Here is a 22,083-nt window from a genome sequence, read left to right as displayed (position 1 = left end):
TGCTCAGTCTCCAGAGCAAAACCGAAAAGCTAGACAAGGAATAACATCAGAAGATAAGAGTAAAAACCATGTCCCAAGAACTGAGCCAGCCAGGAGAGGGGCAGTCCTGGAGCCTGAGATTGGTCCTGGTGTGCCAGACCTGGGCTCTCGGCCACAGCACAGGAGACTGAAAGAGACACCAGGAGGGAAAGAGGCTGCTCCTGTAGGCCCTGCCTGCATTGTACTCCACTTGAGATAGAGCAGCTATGGCTCAGAGGGGCCCCAGATGAGGGAAAAGAGGTAATGACGTCCTGTGCACAGTGGGCCACCTGGTGTTGGGGAGGGGGAGGCAGGACTGATGGGATTTCCGTGCCCAGTAAGGACAAGGGGCTGAGGGGAATCCAAAAGGATCCAGTGGAGCCACCGAGTTGAGGCAGGGTCTAGACAGCAGGAAAAGACACATGTAGCTGAAATCCCACTGCATGAAGCTGAGGCCCAGTTTGACAAAAAGGGTTATATTCATAGCTCCTCATTGAAATGCTGAGCAATAGGACCTGGGGATGGTGTGGGATCAAGGATAGATTAGCACATTCTATTTCCATCCAAGGGAGGGGAGTTACTAGGTCCAGGGTGTAGCCGTGTCCTTTACGTGTTTATGCCAGACTCTAACAGAGAAAACTGAGGGTCCTCTAGTGGCCATCCTCTAGCTTCCTGGAAGGTCTATACTTGCAGCCATTCTCAAGTCCCCACTCTCCCATCCTTCAGGTCCCAAGAAGGGATATCTCTGCAGCACAGTGAGCTGCTTTCCTTTCTGGAACACACCTGCCTCCTATCCAGCCTCCACCAAAGGCTGGGGTGCTGTTTGTCTCCCCTGTTTATTAAAGACTTTTCATCTTGGCTTCCCAGGGTTTCTCACCATCAACATCTCCTTTACGTTCCTACTCAAAGTCAAAGGTACTCTGTTCAAACAAGACTCCATGCGACCAGCACCCTCCCCCTATTACCTCCAACACTTCAAAGTTCTTAAGGTGGGCATACAGATTGGGCGTGGATCTATTCTATTCAGTCCCTTATTCTACCTTCTCTAGATCGATTTGAAACAAGATCCTATTTTTCCCAGCTTCATATTCTCATCCAACGCATAAATAAAAATACTGAATGACCAGGGGCAAGGATAGGCTCTATCAGTCACCCCCTGGGTCTCTTCAGCCAGTTTTGACTCCACCTAAATACACAAGCATCCATCCCACATATCCCTCTGCCTTTTCAAATGCATAGCTGAAGCTCAAATATACTGCCTGTCACATCCTGTGGGCTACCAAGCTTGGTGGGAAGAAAATAAGTCTAATCTAGCTGGTTTACTCTGTGGCCCCTACTGATCATCCCTTGTCCGTAGGCCAGTGCCCAGCACAGCACTGACCAGCACACAGAAGGTATTCAATAAATATTAGTGGGATTGAATCTTCACTGACAAGCCTCAAGTGTGATATCTCCCTCTCTTTAATCCACATAAGCAAAGAAGGGAAATAGAGAAAATATAAAATGGAACAGGCATTTATATTCATTTCAAATTCTCACAACTATTCTATAAGGTAGAGTCTTCCCATTCTGTAGACCAGAAAACTGAGGCTCCAGAGAGGCACTGACTTGCCAGAGTCCATAAAAAGTGACAGAGCTTGGATTCAAATCTAGATTTGCCTGACTGCACGGTCTTTCTGCTACACCCCACTTTCTCATACTCGTGCAGCAGGTATTGTTTCTGTTTTACTACATGCAAACATCTCTCACCATGGAGATGCCTATATCCCCTGATCTAGCCTGAGTTCAACTCTAAGGATTCCAAGGCCTGAGTTTTCCCACGAAACATCATGCTGGGAGCTGGCTGTGGCATTGTCATCAGGACGGTGAAGATCCAAAGGCTGAATGACCAGGCCTTTGAGGTTACACGTAAGGCCTCATGTAGAGAAATTTTTGTTTCATCAAAGGAAGCATCCTGCACTTAGTATGAGGAAGTCTGGGTTCTATGCTTGCCTCTGCCCCAATTTGTCATGAAATTCATTTCCCCCATCTGGGTCTCAGCTTCCTCGACTGTAAAATGCATTATCACAGAATTACTAAAAGATCAAATGCATAGTTGTAAATGAAAGTGCTTTGAGGTGTTTGGAGACATTTAGATGGGCATATCCCATAGGTAATAAAGAATGTAGATGTGGGATTTGAGGAAGAGGTAGGAGTTGGAGAAGTAGATGTGAGAATTGTCAGTTCCCTTCAGTGGGGCCCCGGGCTGAACCCCACAGTCCTAAGGGAATCTGTGATGGTTAACTTTATGTGTCACCTTGACTGGGCTAAGGGATGTCTGAATAGCTGGCAAAGCATTATTTCTGGGTGTGTCTGTGGAGTTGTCTTCATAAGAGATTAGTATTTGAATCAGTAGACTAAGTAAAGAAGGTCATCTTCACTAATGCGACTGGACATCATCCAATCGTCCACATGCCACTAAGGGCCTGAACAGAACCAAAAGGCAGAGGTAGGGCAAATATGCTCTCTCAGCTTGAGCTGAGACATCCATCTTCCCCTGCCCTCTTACATCAGCTCCCCTAGCTCTCAATCTTCAGACTCAGACAAGGACTCACAGCATCAGCTCCCCTGGTTCTCAGCCTTCAGACTCAGACTGAATTATACCACTGGCTTTCCTGGGGTCCCAGCTTGCAGACGGAAAGATTGTGGAGCTTCTTGGCCTCCATAATAGCATGAATCAATTCTCATAATACATCTCCTCGTATATATATCTATATACATAACCTATGGGTTCTGTTTCTCTGGAGAACCCTGACAAATACAGAATCTATAAACTATTGTGTCAGAAAAAGAAGAGGGGAAAGTAGGGAATTTTTAAGAGTCTAGTCTATGCCTTATTAGTGATGTACTTCTTCCTATCATAATCTCAGTCCTATTCTTCAATTCCCACCACCTTCCCAGCCTACCACAGTTCACAGAGACCTGCCCATTCCTTATCCTCTGAACTAGGATTCCCTGACCAACCCACTCTTTGGACAGCTAAAAACATGTATTATCTCAAGGTCGACCCTGTGTGTTTTTCAGCTTCCATGGCAGTCACCTTCTGGTAATCTGTGAGTTACTCAGGACCAGGGCACAAGACTTACTTATCTCTGTAGCCTCATACTTAGCATAGAGGCTGGCCAGAGCAGGTACTCAGCAAAGGTGGAAAGGAGAGAAAAAGGGAAGAAGAAAGGGAGGTTTTAGCAGGAAAGGGGAGGTACAATATAAAGTGCACGTGGAAGGCAAATAAATACCAGCTCCTGGGATCAGAAAAAATATGGCAAGCTGTCCTCACAGCCCCGACTGGAGCTCAGCTCTCAGAGTCCACCTCACACCAGGGAACACAGCCACAGAGAAACCATGGAGGTTTCATGAGAGCAGAGGTGGCTGGCTAGGTGAACAGAGCGAACCCGGGGAAGCTGGTTAGGACCTGGGGAGCCAGAGGGTGGCAGAATTCCCAGCCTGAGTGCTGCCAACAGATTTTAGCAAAATTAGGTCAACCGTTAACACAATCAGGCCCGAGGCAAGGGAGGAGGGTGTAAACAAATGAGATGCTTACATGTGAACACAGTCAGGGGTGATGGTGAGAATTTTCAGGGTGCCAGTTAGCACTGAGAACGTGAGCCTCCAATAATTATCACTTTCTAGAATCCCCTCTCCCAGTCTATCCTCTCCACCGCTCTACTGCCCACACTAATGTATGTGCTAGGAGTTTCTCTTGTCATTTACACAGCCTTCTGTGCTGAGGTATCTGTTTAACCTGTAAGAACTATTTCTGGGCCCTCTTCCCTTCTGGTTGTAGCCAAAAACTGCCTTAGCTGCCTCACCTATGCACAGACACTACATAGGGAGCGGTTCTCCCCACAACTAAGCTGGGCCAGACTCTTCTCCCACCTCCCCCAGCTTCCTTCTGTGTAACTTCTAGCATTCATCTCCTGGCACTTCTTCCTTGCTGGGCCTTACACTGAGTGCTGATGACAGATGAACAAAGCTGTGTCTACCCTCAAGGAGTTTCCAGTTTAAAGAGTAACAGACAGGAAAACAGATCGTTATACAGAAAGCAGGTACAATTACTTTGCTGTGCACCTGAAACTAACACGATATTGTAAATCAACTATACTTCAAAAAAAAAAAAAGGCAAATCTGAAATAACAAACAAACAAAAAAGCAGGTACAAAGGGCTGTGAATCCCCAGAGGAAAGTAAGAGGGAAGGGTTGAGCATGCCAGGGAAGAGGCTGGAAAGGCATCCTAGAGAAGGCTTGAAGGGTAAGTTGGAACATAACAAAAAGGAGAAAGAGGGTAAGAACAGAGCTGACAGAGACCAGAGCAAGCTGTGCCAGAGAGGCAGCTACTCCTGCTTACTGAGGACTTTTCCCTATTACCTGAGCCACTGAGGAAGGAAGACAAGGTACAGTCTTGTCTTTTCCTCTATCACAAAGGAAAATTCTCCAGCCCTCGCAATTACTGGGCAGGCCTCTCTCTGCACCCTTCTCTGCACCCTTCTCTTTGTGCTAAGAGCACAAAGGGCACATAAGCCCTTAGCCCGATACCAACCACAGCAGGCATTACACTAAAAACAGTAGCTACCATTTACTTAGGGGAAACTGGGACACAGAGAACCTTAGGAATGTGCCCAAGGTCACAAAGCGAGTGAGTGATAGAGCCAGTTTGCTTGATTTCAAAGCTGAAACTCTTATATCTTGTTTCCTCTAACACAAGTAGAGGGTGGGATAATACAGTAGAAAAGAGCACTGAAATGTAAGTTAAAGACCTAGGTTTAGGGGCTTCCCTGGTGGCGCAGTGGTTGAGAGTCCACCTGCCGATGCAGGGGACACGGGTTCGTGCCCTGGTCCGGGAAGATCCCACGTGCTGCGGAGCGGCTGGGCCCATGAGCCATGGCCACTGAGCCTGCGTGTCCGGAGCCTGTGCTCCGCAACGGGAGAGGCCACAACAGTGAGAGGCCCGCGTACCGCAAAAAAAAAAAAAAAAAAAAAAAAAAAAAAAAGACCTAGGTTTGAGGCATGGCTCTGCTATTGAAAAGCTGAACGACGTCTAAAAACTCACCTCATCTGGGCCTCAATTTCTCCCTCAGTGAATCATTTGCTGCCCTAATGAGACATCAACTTAGGCCCCAAACTGAACACTGTCCTTGGGCCTCTATGTCTCAGAGCACACCTGACACCTGACTAGCGGCACGGCCAGGAGAGCCCCAGGTGGGCCAGCCTGGAGCCAACTCTGCAGGTGGAAAAGACAGGAAAGCACCTGTGCTGCTCTGTGGCCACATGGGGAGGACTGAGCTGTCTGCCATTGTCAGGACTCTGGGCTGAGCCAGTGTGATCCCTCTTCCCCCTTCCCAAGCTCTGAGGCTGCTGCGGGTAGATGGATCCCGCTCACTCAGCAGACACCCCCAGCTACTGTAAACAAAATTTTGATTTGCGATTTCTCAAACCTCAGACCGAAGGTGGGATTTTCGTTAAGACTGGGAGAGGTAGCCATGACTGGAAACTGAAGTGGGCCCAGGTGCTCTGGGGGTGTTTACTACAAGCCTGTGGTGAGGCCTGAGCGCTCACCCTGGACGTAGAACCCAGCAGAGCCAGCACAGGCCATCACTCTAAGTCCTACGTGAGTGCTGCACAGGGAAGAGCACTGACCTAGGGATTTCAGTCCATGCGCAAATGGGAAAACAGAGCTGAGAGGGACACAGATCAAGGGATTCTTTGCAGATACCCACCAGGCATGGCCCCGCCCTTGCAGAAGTCTCCTGGCAAAGAGCTTCCTAGTATCTTCCTCAGGTTCCAGCTGGCAATTTTCAAAATTTTTCTTTAAGAAGCATCAGCAGGAAAGTATAAAAACAATCTCTGCCATCAGGACAGCTGCTGGATTCCAAAATCTTAGCTCCCAGGAGTACACCAACTCTACCTGAGTCCTTGAATGAGAGAGCCAGTAAGAGCCTTAACGACCAAGCCCATTTTACAGATGAGGGAAGCTAAATCTAGGCAGGAAAACTAAATTGCCAAAGGTCACTTGATAAGGCAAGGGCCAAATACAGAAATCCTAAAAGTACAGGATACAGGATACAGGAGGAGAGAACAGACCTCCTCCTGTCTTTTACACAGAACCCTTATCAACCAAAGGGTTCTTGCCCAAAATCATGGAATGTACAGCTGAAAGGAATTATAAGGATCCTTTAGTTCAGCTGTTTCATGATCCAAATCAGCAAACACATACTGAGAAAAGTGACCTACACCAGGTCACACAGTGAGTGGCAATTCTGAAGAGACCAAGGTGCTTTCCTAAACTTTATAAGAAGTTCTCTAAGTGGAAGTCCAGGAGTTATAAAAAATCAATTTGTGTGTAATGATGATGATGATGATGATTATGATGGAGATATAATCCACATACCCTAAAGTTCACTCTTTTAAATTGTACAATTCAGTGCTTTTAGCGTATTCACAAGGCTGTATAACCATCAGCACAATTAATGTTAGAACCTTATCATTACCTCAAAAAGAAATCCCATACCCATTATCAGTCGCTTCCCATTTCCCACTCCCTCCAGCCCCTGCCAGCCACCAATCTGCATTTGGTCCCTATGGATTTATCTATTCGGAATATTTCATATAAATGGAATCATACAATATGTGTCCTTTTTTATGTCTGGCTTCTTTCACTCCCTCAGTTCTTTCACTTCTTTCACTTTTTTAGGCCACTTTTTTCCAGGTTCATCCATGTTGTAGCATGTATCAGAACTTCATTCTTTTTTATGGCTGAGTAATATTTCATTGTATTTATATACTACAACTATTTATCCATTCATCCATGGATGGATATATGGGTTGCTTCCACTTTTCAGCTATTGTGAATAATGCTGCTATGTATATATACTTGTTTCAGTACTGTTTTCAGTTCTTTGGGTACATTCCTAGGCATGGAATCGCTGAGTTATACGATAACTATGTTTAATTTTTTGAGGAACACTATTTTCTACAGTAGCTGAACCTTTTTACATTATCACTAGAAATGTACAAGGGTTCTGATTTCTCCACACCCCTGCCAACACTTACTTTCTGTTTTCGCTTTTATTGTAGCTATCCTAGTGGGTGTGAAGTATCTTCTTAGCTCTAGTACCCCTGCTCTGCCAATCTCAGAAATAGTTTTCTGCTGACCTCTGACCTCCCTTAGATTAGGTCATATGCAACCTATAGGCTATATGAAATGAGTCTAGGAGAAGATACTCCTGTCCTGGTATCAGTCTAACCTGCTTCACCAAGGCTCCTCTTGCTGGCTCTGACCTCTGGGACTCAGTACCATGTATGTACTCAGGATTCTGGTTCCTATGCTCTCCAGCCCTAGCTGATTTTTCCATATACAATCCTTGCTGACTTTAACCTGCAGTTTCTAATGCACCCTTTCAGATATGGTAAATCCTATTTTGAATCAGAACATGTAACAGTCTGTTAATATGTCTCAGAAGACTAAGGAAGACTTTCAGGCTGGCGGAGACCTCCCCTAACTAAGGTGTGACAGAGGACAGCCTCTGTAAAGATAGCTTAGCTTTCACTGCTGGGTTTGATTCTTCTGGCAGAAGTGTTCTTGCTGGTGTATACAAAGAGAGGGGAATAGGCTGTTAATGGAGAGAGTTTAATAAAGCCACTTCCCATTTTTCAAGAGTCAGCTCAAGAGTGATCCTCTCCATAAAGCTTCTTGGTCTGCAATTGAAAACTCCTCCCTACTTTGTGCTCCTGCCTGAACTATGGAATGACTTACACGACAGTTATACCACCATATTTCTTGACCATTTATTCAATTTGTTGACATGCCAATCTCCACTCAGAGGGAACTTCTTGAGAGCAGGGACCCTGTCATGCATAGTGGTACACAGTAGGTGCTCAATAAATGTTAGTGGATGAATGAAAGGCCATTGCTCAGTATGCAGGGTGGGTCTCATATAAAGAGTAGTGCCTTCGCTGTGTCATTTATTCAAAACTTATAAATGAATCACAAGAAAAAAATGTGTCCTAGGACCAAAAACAGGGCAACAAAGGAGATGGAAATGGTCTTCTCCCATGTTGCTCTGTTTCACGTTTTCAAAAGATATAGACCTTCTGGAAAAGGCAAAACTATGGAGAAGTAAAAAATCAGTGATTGCCAGGGGTTGAGGAGGAGAGCAGGGTAAATAGGTGGAGCACAGAGGATCTTTAGGGCAGTGAAACCATTCTGTATGACACCACACAGATGGATACACATCATTATACATTTGTCGAAATCCACAGACTGCACAACACCAAGAGTGAACCTTAATGTAAACTACAGACTCTGGGTGACAATGCTGTGTCAGTGCAGGTTCAGCAGTTGTTACAGTGTACCACTGTGGTGAGGATGCTGATAATGGGGGAGGCTGTGCATGCATGTGGGCAGGAGGTATATGGAAAATCTCTGTAGCTTCCACTCAATTCTGATGTAAACCTAAAGCTACTCTAAAAAATAAAGTCTAGGGACTTCCCTGGCGGTCTAGTGGTTAAGACTCTGCACTTCCACTGCATGGGGCACGAGTTCAATCCCTGGTCGGGGAACTAGGATACTGTGTAGTGTGGCTAAAAAAATTTTTTTTTAATTTTTTTAAATTAAAAAAATGAGAATAGGGAATTCCCTCATGGTCCAGTGGTTAGGACTCGGGCTTTCACTGCTGTGGGCCTGGGCTTGATCCCTGGTTGGGGAACTAAGATCCTACAAGCCGCATGGCCAAATAACTAACTAAATAAAGTCTATTAAAATTTTTTTAAACCACAGAAAGTACAGACCCATCCACCTCTATTGAGACATCAGCTTGGGCACTTGTCAAGCCAAATGCACGGACAGGGAAATGTTATACTGCCCATGACCCTGCCCGCCAGCTGCTTCTCTGGACTGGTTCTTGACTCTATAGCATTCTGCTGCTGGCATCCTCAACTGATGCCAACAGCTCCCAAAGGGCAGGGAGTAGGCCCTAAGACTGTTTGGTCAAGACTAATTTTCTAAGAAATCTTACTACTTCTGTGCTGAGTTCACTTAGAATAAAAAAAGGTTGGCAATGTTGGCCCTTCCCACCTCGCAGATCTTCAGGAGTTGAAGCACCTAATACCCTCAACTAACCCTGGGTTGAAGAGACCAAACTTCCTTGGTCTGATTGTGTCTCTATTGATTCAGTGAAAGCCTGCTTAATCCCGTTTGTCTGTCCAAGGACACAAAATGTCCAGCAATCAGTTCATACCCTCTGCATATCCACAGCTGAGAGCAGGAACAGCTAAATGGCACTCAGCCCCTTTTGGGTTACTTTTTATACCTGAGCATGCCATTCATATTTTAGTGTTTGTATCCCTGCTCAGGTTGTTTCCTCCACCTAGAATGCCCTCTCCTGCCACCTCCATGGGATAAAACCCTATCCATCTTTAAAGGCAGAGGTCACACGCCACCTCTTCTATAGGATGCCTTCTTTATCCCTCCCCTGGATCTCAGCAGCATTGTGTACCTCTCTAGAACATTCATTTTATCCCTTTAGGGCAGACCCAGGACCTCAACCCAGCCACTCCAACTGCCTTCGGGTCCATGGCACATCAGCAGCCCTTCTTGCCACAGGACTCACAGAGAGGAGGCCCAAAGAGCACTGTGTCCAGGGCCTTCAGCTGCAGCTTCTGCCGATGGCTCCGGTCTGTCATCTTTAGCACAGTCCCTGTCATGGTGGTGTTGGTTACAGCGAGCCTGTTGGGACAAAGAGTAGGGGCTCAGTTCCCTGCCGGCAAAGCAGGAAGGATCCTGGTAGGACTACCCACCTCGCCCAGGAACACTTCCATGACTTCTAGCTCCTGGCGATTGCTCCCCTCTGCACTCTAGTACACAGTCTGTACCAGTGGATCTCAACAAGCAGTGAACAGGACACATAACATTCACCAAGAATTTGTTCACCCTTCTCCCCATGTCCACCATCTCCTGAATATCCTAGTCTCAAAGGATTATCCATCTGTAACCATTCCCACACCCAACTGTAAATTTTCTGTTGTACTTCTCCTTCCAGGGATTATCCACTATATACCTGTCCCCATACTCCCACCATTTGCAAACACATTCGCCTGTCCAGCCCAGGTCAAAATGTTATGCCACGTGACCCAGCGATTCTAGGGACCTCTGAATTATCCTAATCCTAACACATTGTCATTAAATATAAATCTGCTGACCACAAGCATTGCATTAGTCTTCTTATAATGCAATGCAACAAGCATTGCATTAGAACTTCTAAGAAATGAGAAATGAGAAAGGAGCTAACATTTAATAAGCAGCTGTGTATATCTCATATTGTTCTGACACTTTAGATACAATACCTCACTTAGTCCTCACACTTTAAGAACCCAGTTCTATTATTAGCTCCATTTTACAGATAAGAAAAATGAGACTTAGAGGTAAGTAACTTCCCAAAGTCACGCAGCAAAGTGGCAAAGGCAGGATACAACGCAAATCTGCTAGATCCGTCCCATTATACCACGCTGCCTAGGGATGGGCCTAGAAGCGCCCACACTCTACCCCACACCCTACCCTCTGAATGCTCCATGCTTCCTGCTGTCGCTAAGGTACCACAGCTTGTTTATCTCTACCCCTATGCCCAGCCTGGCTGGGTCTGGTCTTGGATCTAATCCTAGTCACAGAATGGCCAAGTGAGCGCACTGCCTGAGAACTAACTTCTTACCCTATGTATTACAGCTTTAATCCAAGCCATAGCCATTCTTCAAGATGGAATAGGCCAGGGATCCACAAGGCAATACTGCTATTTCCATGGGAAAGAAACCTAAATCCTGGAGCTTCATGGTCAATCATCTGTTTAATTGTCTGTCTTTTCCACTAAACGTGGAGTTCCTCAAGGCAAATGTGAGGTCTAACGCATTTCTTTGTCCTCAGGACCCAAGAGAGAGCATGGCACATGGTAAGTGCTTGGTAAAATTTTGTTAAATAGAACTAAACTGAGTATTTCCAGGAAGCCTATTTTCAAACTACATGGGGCAAGAGGAAGGTGCAGTGAAAAAAGCAGGGCACTTAGAACCAGGCAGACCTGAGTTCAAATCCCAGCTCTGCCACTTACCAGCTTTGAAAAATCATAAAATATCTGAAGTTCAGTTTGCTTGCCCGAAAGTTGGGATAATAATTCCTTCCTCCCAGAATTGTGAGAATCAACTGAAATAATAGGTAGGAAAGTACCCTATAAAGGGATGTACAGACATTAAGATTATTACTCTCTCCAGAGTAGGGAGAAGCTGTGAATAAGAGGCTGCAGGCAGCAGAGGAGGGACCAGCCAGCTCAGCTAGGCCTGGACAGCAGCGCCCGGTAGCCCTGTGGCTGGAGGTTGCGATGTGTGGACATTCCAACAGCTTCCCCTTCCCCTTTCCCCTTTGCTGAAGCTCATAACCAGATGCACCTACATAATAAGATGACAGATTATACATAATCAGCACTTACCAGACAGTAAGCCCTTTGAGGGCAAGGGCAGGTTGTTGTCATCTTTATCCCCAGCACCCAGCACAAGTGCTTGGCCCAGAGCAGGTACCCAGTAAATACTGGGTGAATGAATAAGTGAATGGATTAATGACTGAATGACATATGGCGCTAGTTTGACATAACAAGAAGTCCAAGCAGTATTCCATCCCCTCCCCACACCCACCCCAAGTCCTAGTACATTGTGCCTGAGAGGGAGGCAGAGCTAGGGCATAACAGCTGTTGGAAGAGTCATTCCAGAGAGGAGACTGGGGTCAATGGTAGTCAGCCCCCACCTCTGCACCGGTTCTTTAGAGCAGATAAACTGCAGATGGATAGTTCCGGGAAGGTTAAAAGAGCCCCGAGTCCCCTGGGCAATGAAAGAGGCAACTGCTGGGGGGACAGCAAAAGAAAAAGAGAAAAAACACAGGCTTTGAAGTCTACCCAGATATAGGTTCAAATCGCAGTTTTGCCTCTAACTAGCCATGTGACCTTGGAAAAGTTACTAGGCCAGGTTCATCATGTAGATACAATAATACCTACCTTACAGGACTGATGTAAGAATTAAATGAGATACTGTACATAAAGTGTTAAGTAGAGTGCCTGGCATACACTAAGCACTCAATAAATGGTAGCTATTAGTACTACTCCCAGGATTGACAGAAATATTAAGTAAGAGAATAGATGTGGAGTGTCTATATGCTTTCTAGCAAGTGCACAGTAAATGTGAGAAGTCTACAGATCCTGCCCTGAAACGGGTGAAACTTCAGTTAACAGGTGAGAGCAACGTGAGGGCAAGCCGACCCCAGCCCATTCCCCGCACCCCCAGTGAGAGAACCCAGTCCCTTCCTGACCTCGGCATGGCATGGCCACTGAGCTGCAGCTTCCGGAAAGTCTCCTCATACTGAGGCAGCTCCACATATGTGATCAGCCACTGCACCACCTCATCCACGGTCCAGTTGTATACTGCGGGAAGAGATAAGCAAAGCCATGACTCCAGAACGCAAGCACTGCTTGTTCTTACTGTCACAGTCTCCACAACCTTAACATTCACCACATGTCTACGTGTTTAACAGATCTCTCTCCCATAAAATCCCAAGTATGAAAGGAATACATACAGTACTTTTTGTTTGACCTATAGGGGATGGACTTGTTCTTCCACTATTCAGGTATCTGGGATAAAATAATCCTTAATTGTTATATAATATACTACATTATATATAGTATTTTATATATTATTGTAATATAATAACGACAAATGATATTAATAGAAGCCATCATTTACATAGCACTTACTATATAACAGGTACCGTGCTAAGCACTTCACAGATATTAGCTCACTAATCTTTGCAACTACCATGGGGAGGCTATGTTCCACTTTATCCCTATTTTACAGATGAAGAAACTGACACACAAAAAGGTTATGTAACTTTCCCAAAGTTATCCAGCCAGGAATTGGTAAAGCCAATTTTGGACTCCATCAGTCTGGCATCAATAGCCCTTGCCCTAGCCATTATGTCATAAATATAATACGTATATAACATTTTAAAATTTATATAAATAATATATATAAAGGATATATATATATGTATATATATATGGATACACACACATACACACATACATATATCCTCCCTGACACTGCTGGAAAGCTTCATACAAAGGCAAATCTGAGCCAAGTGATGGATCCAGATGACATCACTTAAGCCCTGAATGAGATCACACCTGTAGACAGCCCTATTCATACATTTTTCAGTTTTGTGCAAAAAGTATTTTCCCCTTTTGCTTATATCAGATTGAAAAAGATTTTCTGTCAGAGCAGGAGCCAATTCTAACTGAAACAATTACTGAGTGATCATTCACAACATGGTAAATCATGTCATTACCATACATGGATCACTGTACCTAATCATTTCCTCAATACTATAAGACTGTGATTTTTTTAAATGGACAACCATAAAAATAATCCTTGTGAAATAATTTTAATATTTCTGTGGTATTTAGCCACATATATAACAAATTTATTTCCATACTTTATCAAGAATCAACAATAAAAGAACAGAAGAGGACTTAACATGCAAGGAATATGTTCAAGCCAAGTAAAAGTCAAATGACATCATGATGTATTATATAAATCAAAGTTTCATAGGAGCTTGAATAGAGAAAAATGGTGGGAGGACTGAGTCACCATATAGCACCCAGTAATACAGCTATGCTGAACTTAAAGAGCCTTGGGTGGGAGCAACTGGGTTTCAGCAAAAACATGTCATTTTATTGGATTTGAAATTTGCTTTTATTTAATGTATCAGTGTATTTTTGTTTATATTTGTACACAAATTTTATATAGCAACTTAAACCTCATTTTATCTTTCTACATATTTAAATACCATTAAATAAAACCAGCTTTGCAGGCCCAAGATAAATGATTTCCCTTAAAAGGAATCTGTACATTTCTCAAGTTGAAAACTACCGCTGTGAGCAGCAAGAAGCCAAAAAAGTTTTGAAGCAGAATGAAGTGGTGAGATTTATCACCCTCCTCTCTTAAGATACATATCTTTCCCCAAAACTGTCCTTCATCAGAATGCTTTCTAATTTCCCCTTAATAGTCAGGAGAGATTGAAGGCAGGGACCACATCCTATTCATTTTTGCTCACCCCTTTGTCGCTAAAATAATGCCTCTTATACAGTGGCATCAATAAGAATTTACTGAAAGAATAACTACCCTAAATAAGGAGTTCCAGAAATGTTCTGAATGTGGGCCTCCAGACAGCAGCCACAATCTTCCTAGACAAATATACAGCTCAGGTGGAGGTTAACTTCTGAAATGCTTGTCCAAAAATCAGCATTCCTCTGGTAGGCACACCTCAGATCTTAGGTTGTTTCTGTCACTCACATATAAACTAGAGAAGCTGGAAGGCTGGGCTCTGACCCTTCATCCTTCTACCTCCCATAGGGGAGCCCAGCACACGGTACAAAGCAGACACTCAGGGAAACATTCCGAATGAAACAATAGAAGACAAAAATGCTCTAATCTCTCCATGTCCCCAAGAAGCTGCTGGAGCTCAGGAGGAAAGTTCTGAAACCAAGAGACTTTGAAGGTAGATTAGACCATTTGCAGAGGCACAGGAAAGGTTCCAGGAGAGGAAATGAGGCAGGTCTAGTGCACTCAGATTGATTGCATCCTAGAAGACAAGATCCCGGAGGTTTAGGCGGTGAGTGCTTAGTCATTGCCTGGTTGAATATCTAATTTCCAGACTAGAATACATTGGAGGGAAGAGAAAGATTAATTTCCAAGAGATATGCTCAAATCCTAGGGCTTAGGAAAGGAGGGATGACAGAACTGGGGTTAAAGAAGTGTTGAGGAAAGTAGAATAGACTGGCCTTTTATTCCTGAAAATGAATATATCTCCACATACATTAAAAACGTGATCACTTGCTACGGTCCACAGTGTTAGGTAATGAAGGCCTAGCAGAGTGGCACAAGATGTGAGGCAGACAGACAAGTGCTAGCCTGCAAAGTGCAGAGAACACATTCCTGCCCCTACTGTCAAGGGAGCTTGGCCTCACCCAGCATGGCATATGGAGTAGAAAGGCCACGTCACGTATTGTTGCTTGAAAGGCTTGAGGCCAGCAGTGCCACAAGGGTCTTCTGTCTACGGGGAAGACGACCTGATACAAGCCTGAGCATAAACGCTTGGCATGCAGGAACTCCTCCACTTGTGCCCTACACTGCAGTGGAGACAGAAGTCACTCTAGACCGGGGTTTCTCAGTCTCTGCAGCACTGACCTTTTGGACAGGTTAATTCTTTGTTGTTGGGGGCTGTCCTATGCATTGTAGGATGTTTAACAATAGCCCTGGCACCTACCCACCAGATGCCAGTAGCATGCTGCCAGTCATAACAATCAAAAGTATCTCCAGATACTGCCAAACGTTCTCTGGGGAACAAAACTGCCCCCCACTGAGAACTACTGCTCTAAACACTACACTAAGTGAGGCAGAGGGTCCGTAAGGAGACCACTACACTCCAATAAGGATGGACTCTGAACATAGTCAGTCCCTACAGAACTAAGCTTTGCAGAAAAGGATGATGACTTCAGCATGTCAGGACAAACCTCAAGGCACTTGTTTTTTGGGTTTTGTGCTCCGCATATTATTCTGTTACCTGGCAGATGCCCTACCTAGGTAAGGCTTGGCAGTATGGTGTTGCCCACTCAGAGTCACTGCAGTCTGAACAAAGTAAGCCAGGACGAGCTGCATCCTTGTCAGGCAGCAGCCCTGTGTCCCAGCATGAAGATCTCACTCAACAGTCAAGGTGAGATATTAGGACCCCTTGTTCCTAAGGTTCAAGTATCTAAAAGTTAAAAATCTTGTTCTGCTTTCTCATTCCAAAAGAGAAAATGGGAAGAATCCCTGAGCCAAAGTGAGGAAGAAGGTAACAGCAAGTACAGAGAGCTGTGGCTGACAGTAAAAGGAGACAGAATTTGGCCAGGGGAGCTTAGTACAGATAGAGACTCCAAGTGACTCACACGACCAAATCCCAGGAGGACATGCAAGCAAAAGAGAGTTTTCTAAGGTCATGATTCTCTCATCCCCCTAAGCCTGTCCATTTTGCTCCTAGAGACATCAAAGACTACATCTCTGGGCAAAATGACAAACAGTACTACACAGAATCGGAGAAAGCCAACCTCTGGAGTTTTCCACAACAAATAGTCCTTTATAAAAGAAATGCACAAGGTGACTGACTATGTAGCCTCCAACCTTTCTAATGACATAATCTACATGTAAAAAAAAATTTGAGCACACATTGCCAATATAAGAATATCTGTTTATAAATTAGATATATGGTAACACATTCATAGTAGGGGACTTTAACACCCCACTTTCACCCATGGACAGATCATCCAAAATGAAAATAAATAAGGAAACACAAGCTTTAAATGATACATTAAACAAGATGGACTTAATTGATATTTATAGGACACTCCATCCAAAAACAACAGAATACACATTTTTCTCAAGTGCTCATGGAACATTCTCCAGGATAGATCATATCTTGGGTCACAAATCAAGCCTTGGTAAATTTAAGAAAATTGAAATTGTATCAAGTATCTTTTCTGACCACAACGCCATGAGACTAGATATCAATTACAGGAAAAGATCTGTAAAATATACAAACACATGGAGGCTAAACAATACACTACTTAATAATGAAGTGATCACTGAAGAAATCAAAGAGGAAATTAAAAAATACCTAGAAACAAATGACAATGGAGACACAACGACCCAAAACCTATGGGATGCAGCAAAAGCAGTTCTAAGGGGGAAGTTTATAGCAATACAAGCCCACCTTAAGAAGCAGGAAACATCTCGAATAAACAACCTAACCTTGCACCTCAAGCAATTAGAGAAAGAAGAACAAAAAAACCCCAAAGCTAGCAGAAGGAAAGAAATCATAAAAATCAGATCAGAAATAAATGAAAAAGAAACGAAGGAAACGATAGCAAAGATCAATAAAACTAAAAGCTGGTTCTTTGAGAAGATAAACAAAATAGATAAACCACTAGCCAGACTCATCAAGAAAAAAAGGGAGAAGACTCAAATCAATAGAATTAGAAATGAGAAAGGAGAAATAACAACTGACACTGCAGAAATAAAAAAAATCATGAGAGATTACTACAAGCAACTCTATGCCAATAAAATGGACAATCTGGAAGAAATGGACAAATTCTTAGAAATGCACAACCTGCCAAGACTGAATCAGGAAGAAATAGAAAATATGAACAGACCAATCACAAGCACTGAAATTGAAACTGTGATTAAAAACCTTCCAACAAACAAAAGTCCAGGACCAGATGGCTTCACAGGTGAATTCTATCAAACGTTTAGAGAAGAGCTAACACCTATCCTTCTCAAACTCTTCCAAAATATAGCAGAGGGAGGAACACTCCCAAATTCCTTCTATGAGGCCACCATCACCTTGATACCAAAACCAGACAAGGATGTCACAAAGAAAGAAAACTACAGGCCAATATCACTGATGAACATAGATGCAAAAATCCTCAACAAAATACTAGCAAACAGAATCCAACAGCACATTAAAAGGATCATACACCATGATCAAGTGGGGTTTATTCCAGGAATGCAAGGATTCTTCAATATACGCAAATCTATCAATGTGATAAACCATATTAACAAATTGAAGGAGAAAAACCATATGATCATTTCAATAGATGCAGAGAAAGCTTTCGACAAAATTCAACACCCATTTATGATAAAAACCCTCCAGAAAGTAGGCATAGAGGGAACTTTCCTCAACATAATAAAGACCATATATGACAAGCCCACAGCAAACATCATCCTCAATGGTGAAAAACTGAAAGCATTTCCACTAAGATCAGGAACAAGACAAGGTTGCCCACTCTCACCACTCTTATTCAACATAGTTTTGGAAGTTTTAGCCACAGCAATCAGAGAAGAAAAGGAAATAAAAGGAATCCAAATCGGAAAAGAAGAAGTAAAGCTGTCACTGTTTGCAGATGACATGATACTATACATAGAGAATCCTAAAGATGCTACCAGAAAACTACTAGAGCTAATCAATGAATTTGGTAAAGTAGCAGGATACAAAATTAATGCACAGAAATCTCTGGCATTCCTATATACTAATGATGAAAAATCTGAAAGTGAAATCAAGAAAACACTCCCATTTACCATTGCAACAAAAAGAATAAAATATCTAGGAATAAACCTACCTAAGGATACGAAAGACCTGTATGCAGAAAATTATAAGACACTGATGAAAGAAATTAAAGATGATACAAATAGATGGAGAGATATACCATGTTCTTGGATGGGAAGAATCAACATTGTGAAAATGACTCTACTACCCAAAGCAATCTACAGATTCAATGCAATCCCTATCAAACTACCACTGGCATTTTTCACAGAACTAGAACAAAAAATTTCGCAATTTGTATGGAAACACAAAAGACCCCGAATAGCCAAAGCAATCTTGAGAACGAAAAAAGGAGCTGGAGGAATAAGGCTCCCTGACTTCAGACTATATTACAAAGCAACAGTAATCAAGACAGTATGGTACTGGCACAAAAACAGAAAGATAGATCAGTGGAACAGGAGAGAAAGCCCAGAGATAAACCCACGCACATATGGACACCTTATCTTTGATAAAGGAGGCAGGAATGTACAGTGGAGAAAGGACAGCCTCTTCAATAAATGGTGCTGGGAAAACTGGACAGGTACATGTAAAAGTATGAGATTAGATCACTCCCTAACACCATACACAAAAATAAGCTCAAAATGGATTAAAGACCTAAATGTAAGGCCAGAAACTATCAAACTCTTAGAGGAAAACATAGGAAGAACACTCTATGACATAAATCACAGCAAGATCCTTTCTGACCCACCTCCTAGAGTAATGGAAATAAAAACAAAAATAAACAAATGGGACCTAATGAAACTTCAAAGCTTTTGCACAGCAAAGGAAACCATAATCAAGACCAAAAGACAACCCTCAGAATGGGAGAAAACATTTGCAAATGAAGCAACTGACAAAGGATTAATCTCCAAAATTTACAAGCAGCTCATGCAGCTCAATAACAAAAAAACAAACAACCCCATCCAAAAATGGGCAGAAGACCTAAACAGACATTTCTCCAAAGAAGATATACAGAATGCCAACAAACACATGAAAGAATGCTCAACATCATTAATCATTAGAGAAATGCAAATCAAAACTACAATGAGATATCATCTCATACCAGTCAGAATGGCCATCATCAAAAAATCTAGAAACAATAAATGCTGGAGAGGGTGTGGAGAAAAGGGGACACTCTTGCACTGCTGGTGGGAATGTGAATTGGTTCAGCCACTATGGAGAACAGTATGGAGGTTCCTTAAAAAACTACAAATAGAATTACCATATGACCCAGCAATCCCACTACTGGGCATATACCCTGAGAAAACCAAAATTCAAAAAGAGTCATGTACCAAAATGTTCATTGCAGCTCTATTTACAATAGCCCGGAGATGGAAAGAACCTAAGCGCCCATCATCGGACGAATGGATAAAGAAGATGTGGCACATATACACAATGGAATATTACTCAGCCTTAAAAAGAAATGAAATTGAGTTATTTGTAATGAGATGGATAGACCTAGAGTCTGTCATACAGACTGAAGTAAGTCAGAAAGAAAAAGACAAATACCGTATGCTAACACATATATATGGAATTTAAGGGAAAAAAATGTCATGAAGAACCTAGGGATAAGACAGGAATAGAGGCGCAGACCTACTGGAGAACGGACTTGAGGATATGGGGAGGGGGAAGGGTGAGTTTTGACAGGGCGAGAGAGAGTCATGGACATATACACACTAACAAACGTAGTAAGGTAGATAGCTAGGGGGAAGCAGCCGCAAGGCACAGGGATATTAGCTCGGGGCTTTGGGACAGCCTGGAGGGGTGGGATGGGGAGAGTGGGAAGGAGGGAGACGCAAGAGGGAAGACACATGGGAGCATATGTATATGTATAGCTGATTCACTTTGTTATAAAGCAGAAGCTAACACACTATTGTAAAGCAATTATACCCCAATAAAGATGTTAACAAAATAAATAAATAAATAAATAAATTAGATATATGTACTAACATTAGGTATACTGTAAAACATACACAAAAATTAAATGAGATAAAAATAAATGCAATATAAATACAAGCTATCATATTCTCTTGGGGCACCCCAGTTGATTGTCTTGTACAGTTGGAAACCATTGACCCAAACTTCACAGCTTTACCCTACATGCTGCCTCAGTTATGCTTTTAGCTTCTCAGTCTCCTTCTAGAATCAGTATCTTGCACTATTTACTTATTTATCCTTGAACATTGCTCTCAGACTTCTAGGTCTTTGCTGTTTCTGGAAAAGCTCTCTTCCCCCTTCCTGGCCTGATAAACACCAACTAACCCTTCAAACCCAGCTCTACCTCTTCACTTATTGAAACTCTTTGGAGTCCATTTTAAAATCATGAGCAAAGACACAGAACTATAAAGTGTGGGGCCTGTTCAGAGAACTCTGACTCCCGTCTGCCTGGAGTCCAAGGGTTATATATAGGGACAAGGAGGGTGAGGCACTGCTGAGGCCAAATGATTAAAGGCCTTGAAAGCAGTCGGTCCAAAACTCCAAATTCATTTATTCATTGGGGGGAAATTTTTATTGAGTACCTACTACTTGCCAGGCACTGCTCTAGAAGCTAGGAATATAACAGTGCACAAAAGAGTCACAGATTCCTAGTGTTTATATTCTGGTGGAGAGAGACAAACTAAAACACTGTAACAAATAATTGTATGTTGGGTAGTGATAAATACAAGAAGAAAAATAAAGCAGGGTAAGAGGATAAAGAGTAGTGCTATATCAGACCAGATCAAGGATGGCCTCTTTGACGAGATGACATTTGAGGAGAAAATAAAATGAAGTCATGAGCCATGTGCATACTTGGGGGAAGGGCATTCCAGGCAGATGGAACAGTAAGTACTACTCCTAGCACACGAGCTATAGTGATACCTCCAGGGATATGCCAGAACAGATCCTTGGCCTTGGCCAATCCTTTTTCTTGTCAGAGAAAGAATAAGCAGTAAGAAATGGGCTCCTGAATCAGTATGTCTTTCCCCTAATGGACTGGTGGTGCCTCCAAATAAAGCCCTCACTTTTGTAGTTTCAAACTCACATCCCAAAAGAACTGTCTGGCAGAAAAGTTACCAGTACCTTCTTTGCCTCTCTTTCACACAGCTGTTAGTCAGTTAGTTGGTCACTTGGTCAGCCTTTGGTCAGTCTTTTGGTCAGCCAGTCAGATAGCACAATGGTTAAGAATTTGGACTTTGGAACCAAGTGACTTGGATTGAATTCAAGATTTGCTACTTACTAGATGTAAGATCATGGACAAGTTACCTAACCTTTCTGTGCCTCATTCTGTCACCTAATGGTGAGAATCAGAGTTCTCACATCATAAGAGTGTAATGAAGATATGAGAAGTTCCTAGCATACAGTAAGTGCTAAACAAATATTATCCATTATTATCACCATTCATTCACTCCTTCATTCACTAAGCTTTCACTGGCTTCTACTCTAGTAGATCCTTGGTTGGTTACAGAGATCAATCTGGATGATCTCCATCATACAGGGCTCTTTTCTAGAGAAGGAGACATATAGGAAATTAAATGAGTATAATACAGTGTGATAAGTGCTAGGTAAGAGGGATGTATGGGGTGAGGTGAGGGCACAGAGAAAGGAGTGACTGATTGCCAGAGAGAGTCAGAAAATGCATCACAAAGCCTAGCTTCTTATCTGACTACTGTGGAGAGAAAGCATTCCAAGACACCTACAGAATCTTACCAAAGTGGCCCTCCCTAAAGATAGTTTGCAGCCTAGACCTGTGGTTTTTCTCTGAGTGGTTTCCCTCTGGCTCTCACTAGCAGTTTGAGCCTAGAATAAGGCAGATACTAAGTTAGTTTTCTAACATGGTATCAATACCAAGC

General features: G+C 43.0%; 1 protein-coding gene across 6 annotated transcripts in view; it reads right to left on the bottom strand.

The window, feature by feature from the left end:
- STIM1 (stromal interaction molecule 1) overlaps positions 1–22,083 on the bottom strand; it is a 193,986-nt gene that overhangs the window by 22,591 nt on the left and 149,312 nt on the right. For 5 of the 6 annotated variants that reach the window (XM_065883127.1, XM_065883125.1, XM_065883124.1 and 2 more), the window contains exons 4-5: positions 12,392–12,503; positions 9,663–9,778 (exon numbers count right to left, since the gene is read on the bottom strand). The exons of the other annotated variant lie outside the window; for it this stretch is intronic. In XM_065883127.1, coding sequence (XP_065739199.1) covers positions 9,663–9,778; positions 12,392–12,503 — 228 coding nt within the window. The remainder of the gene's footprint in view (positions 1–9,662; positions 9,779–12,391; positions 12,504–22,083) is intronic. 6 annotated transcript variants of the gene reach the window in all.

Source organism: Phocoena phocoena, chromosome 8, assembly GCF_963924675.1.
Source record: "Phocoena phocoena chromosome 8, mPhoPho1.1, whole genome shotgun sequence".
NCBI lineage: Eukaryota > Metazoa > Chordata > Mammalia > Artiodactyla > Phocoenidae > Phocoena > Phocoena phocoena.
The sequence above is the reverse complement of the archived record's forward strand: the minus strand, read 5'-3'. Positions and strand labels throughout refer to the sequence as shown.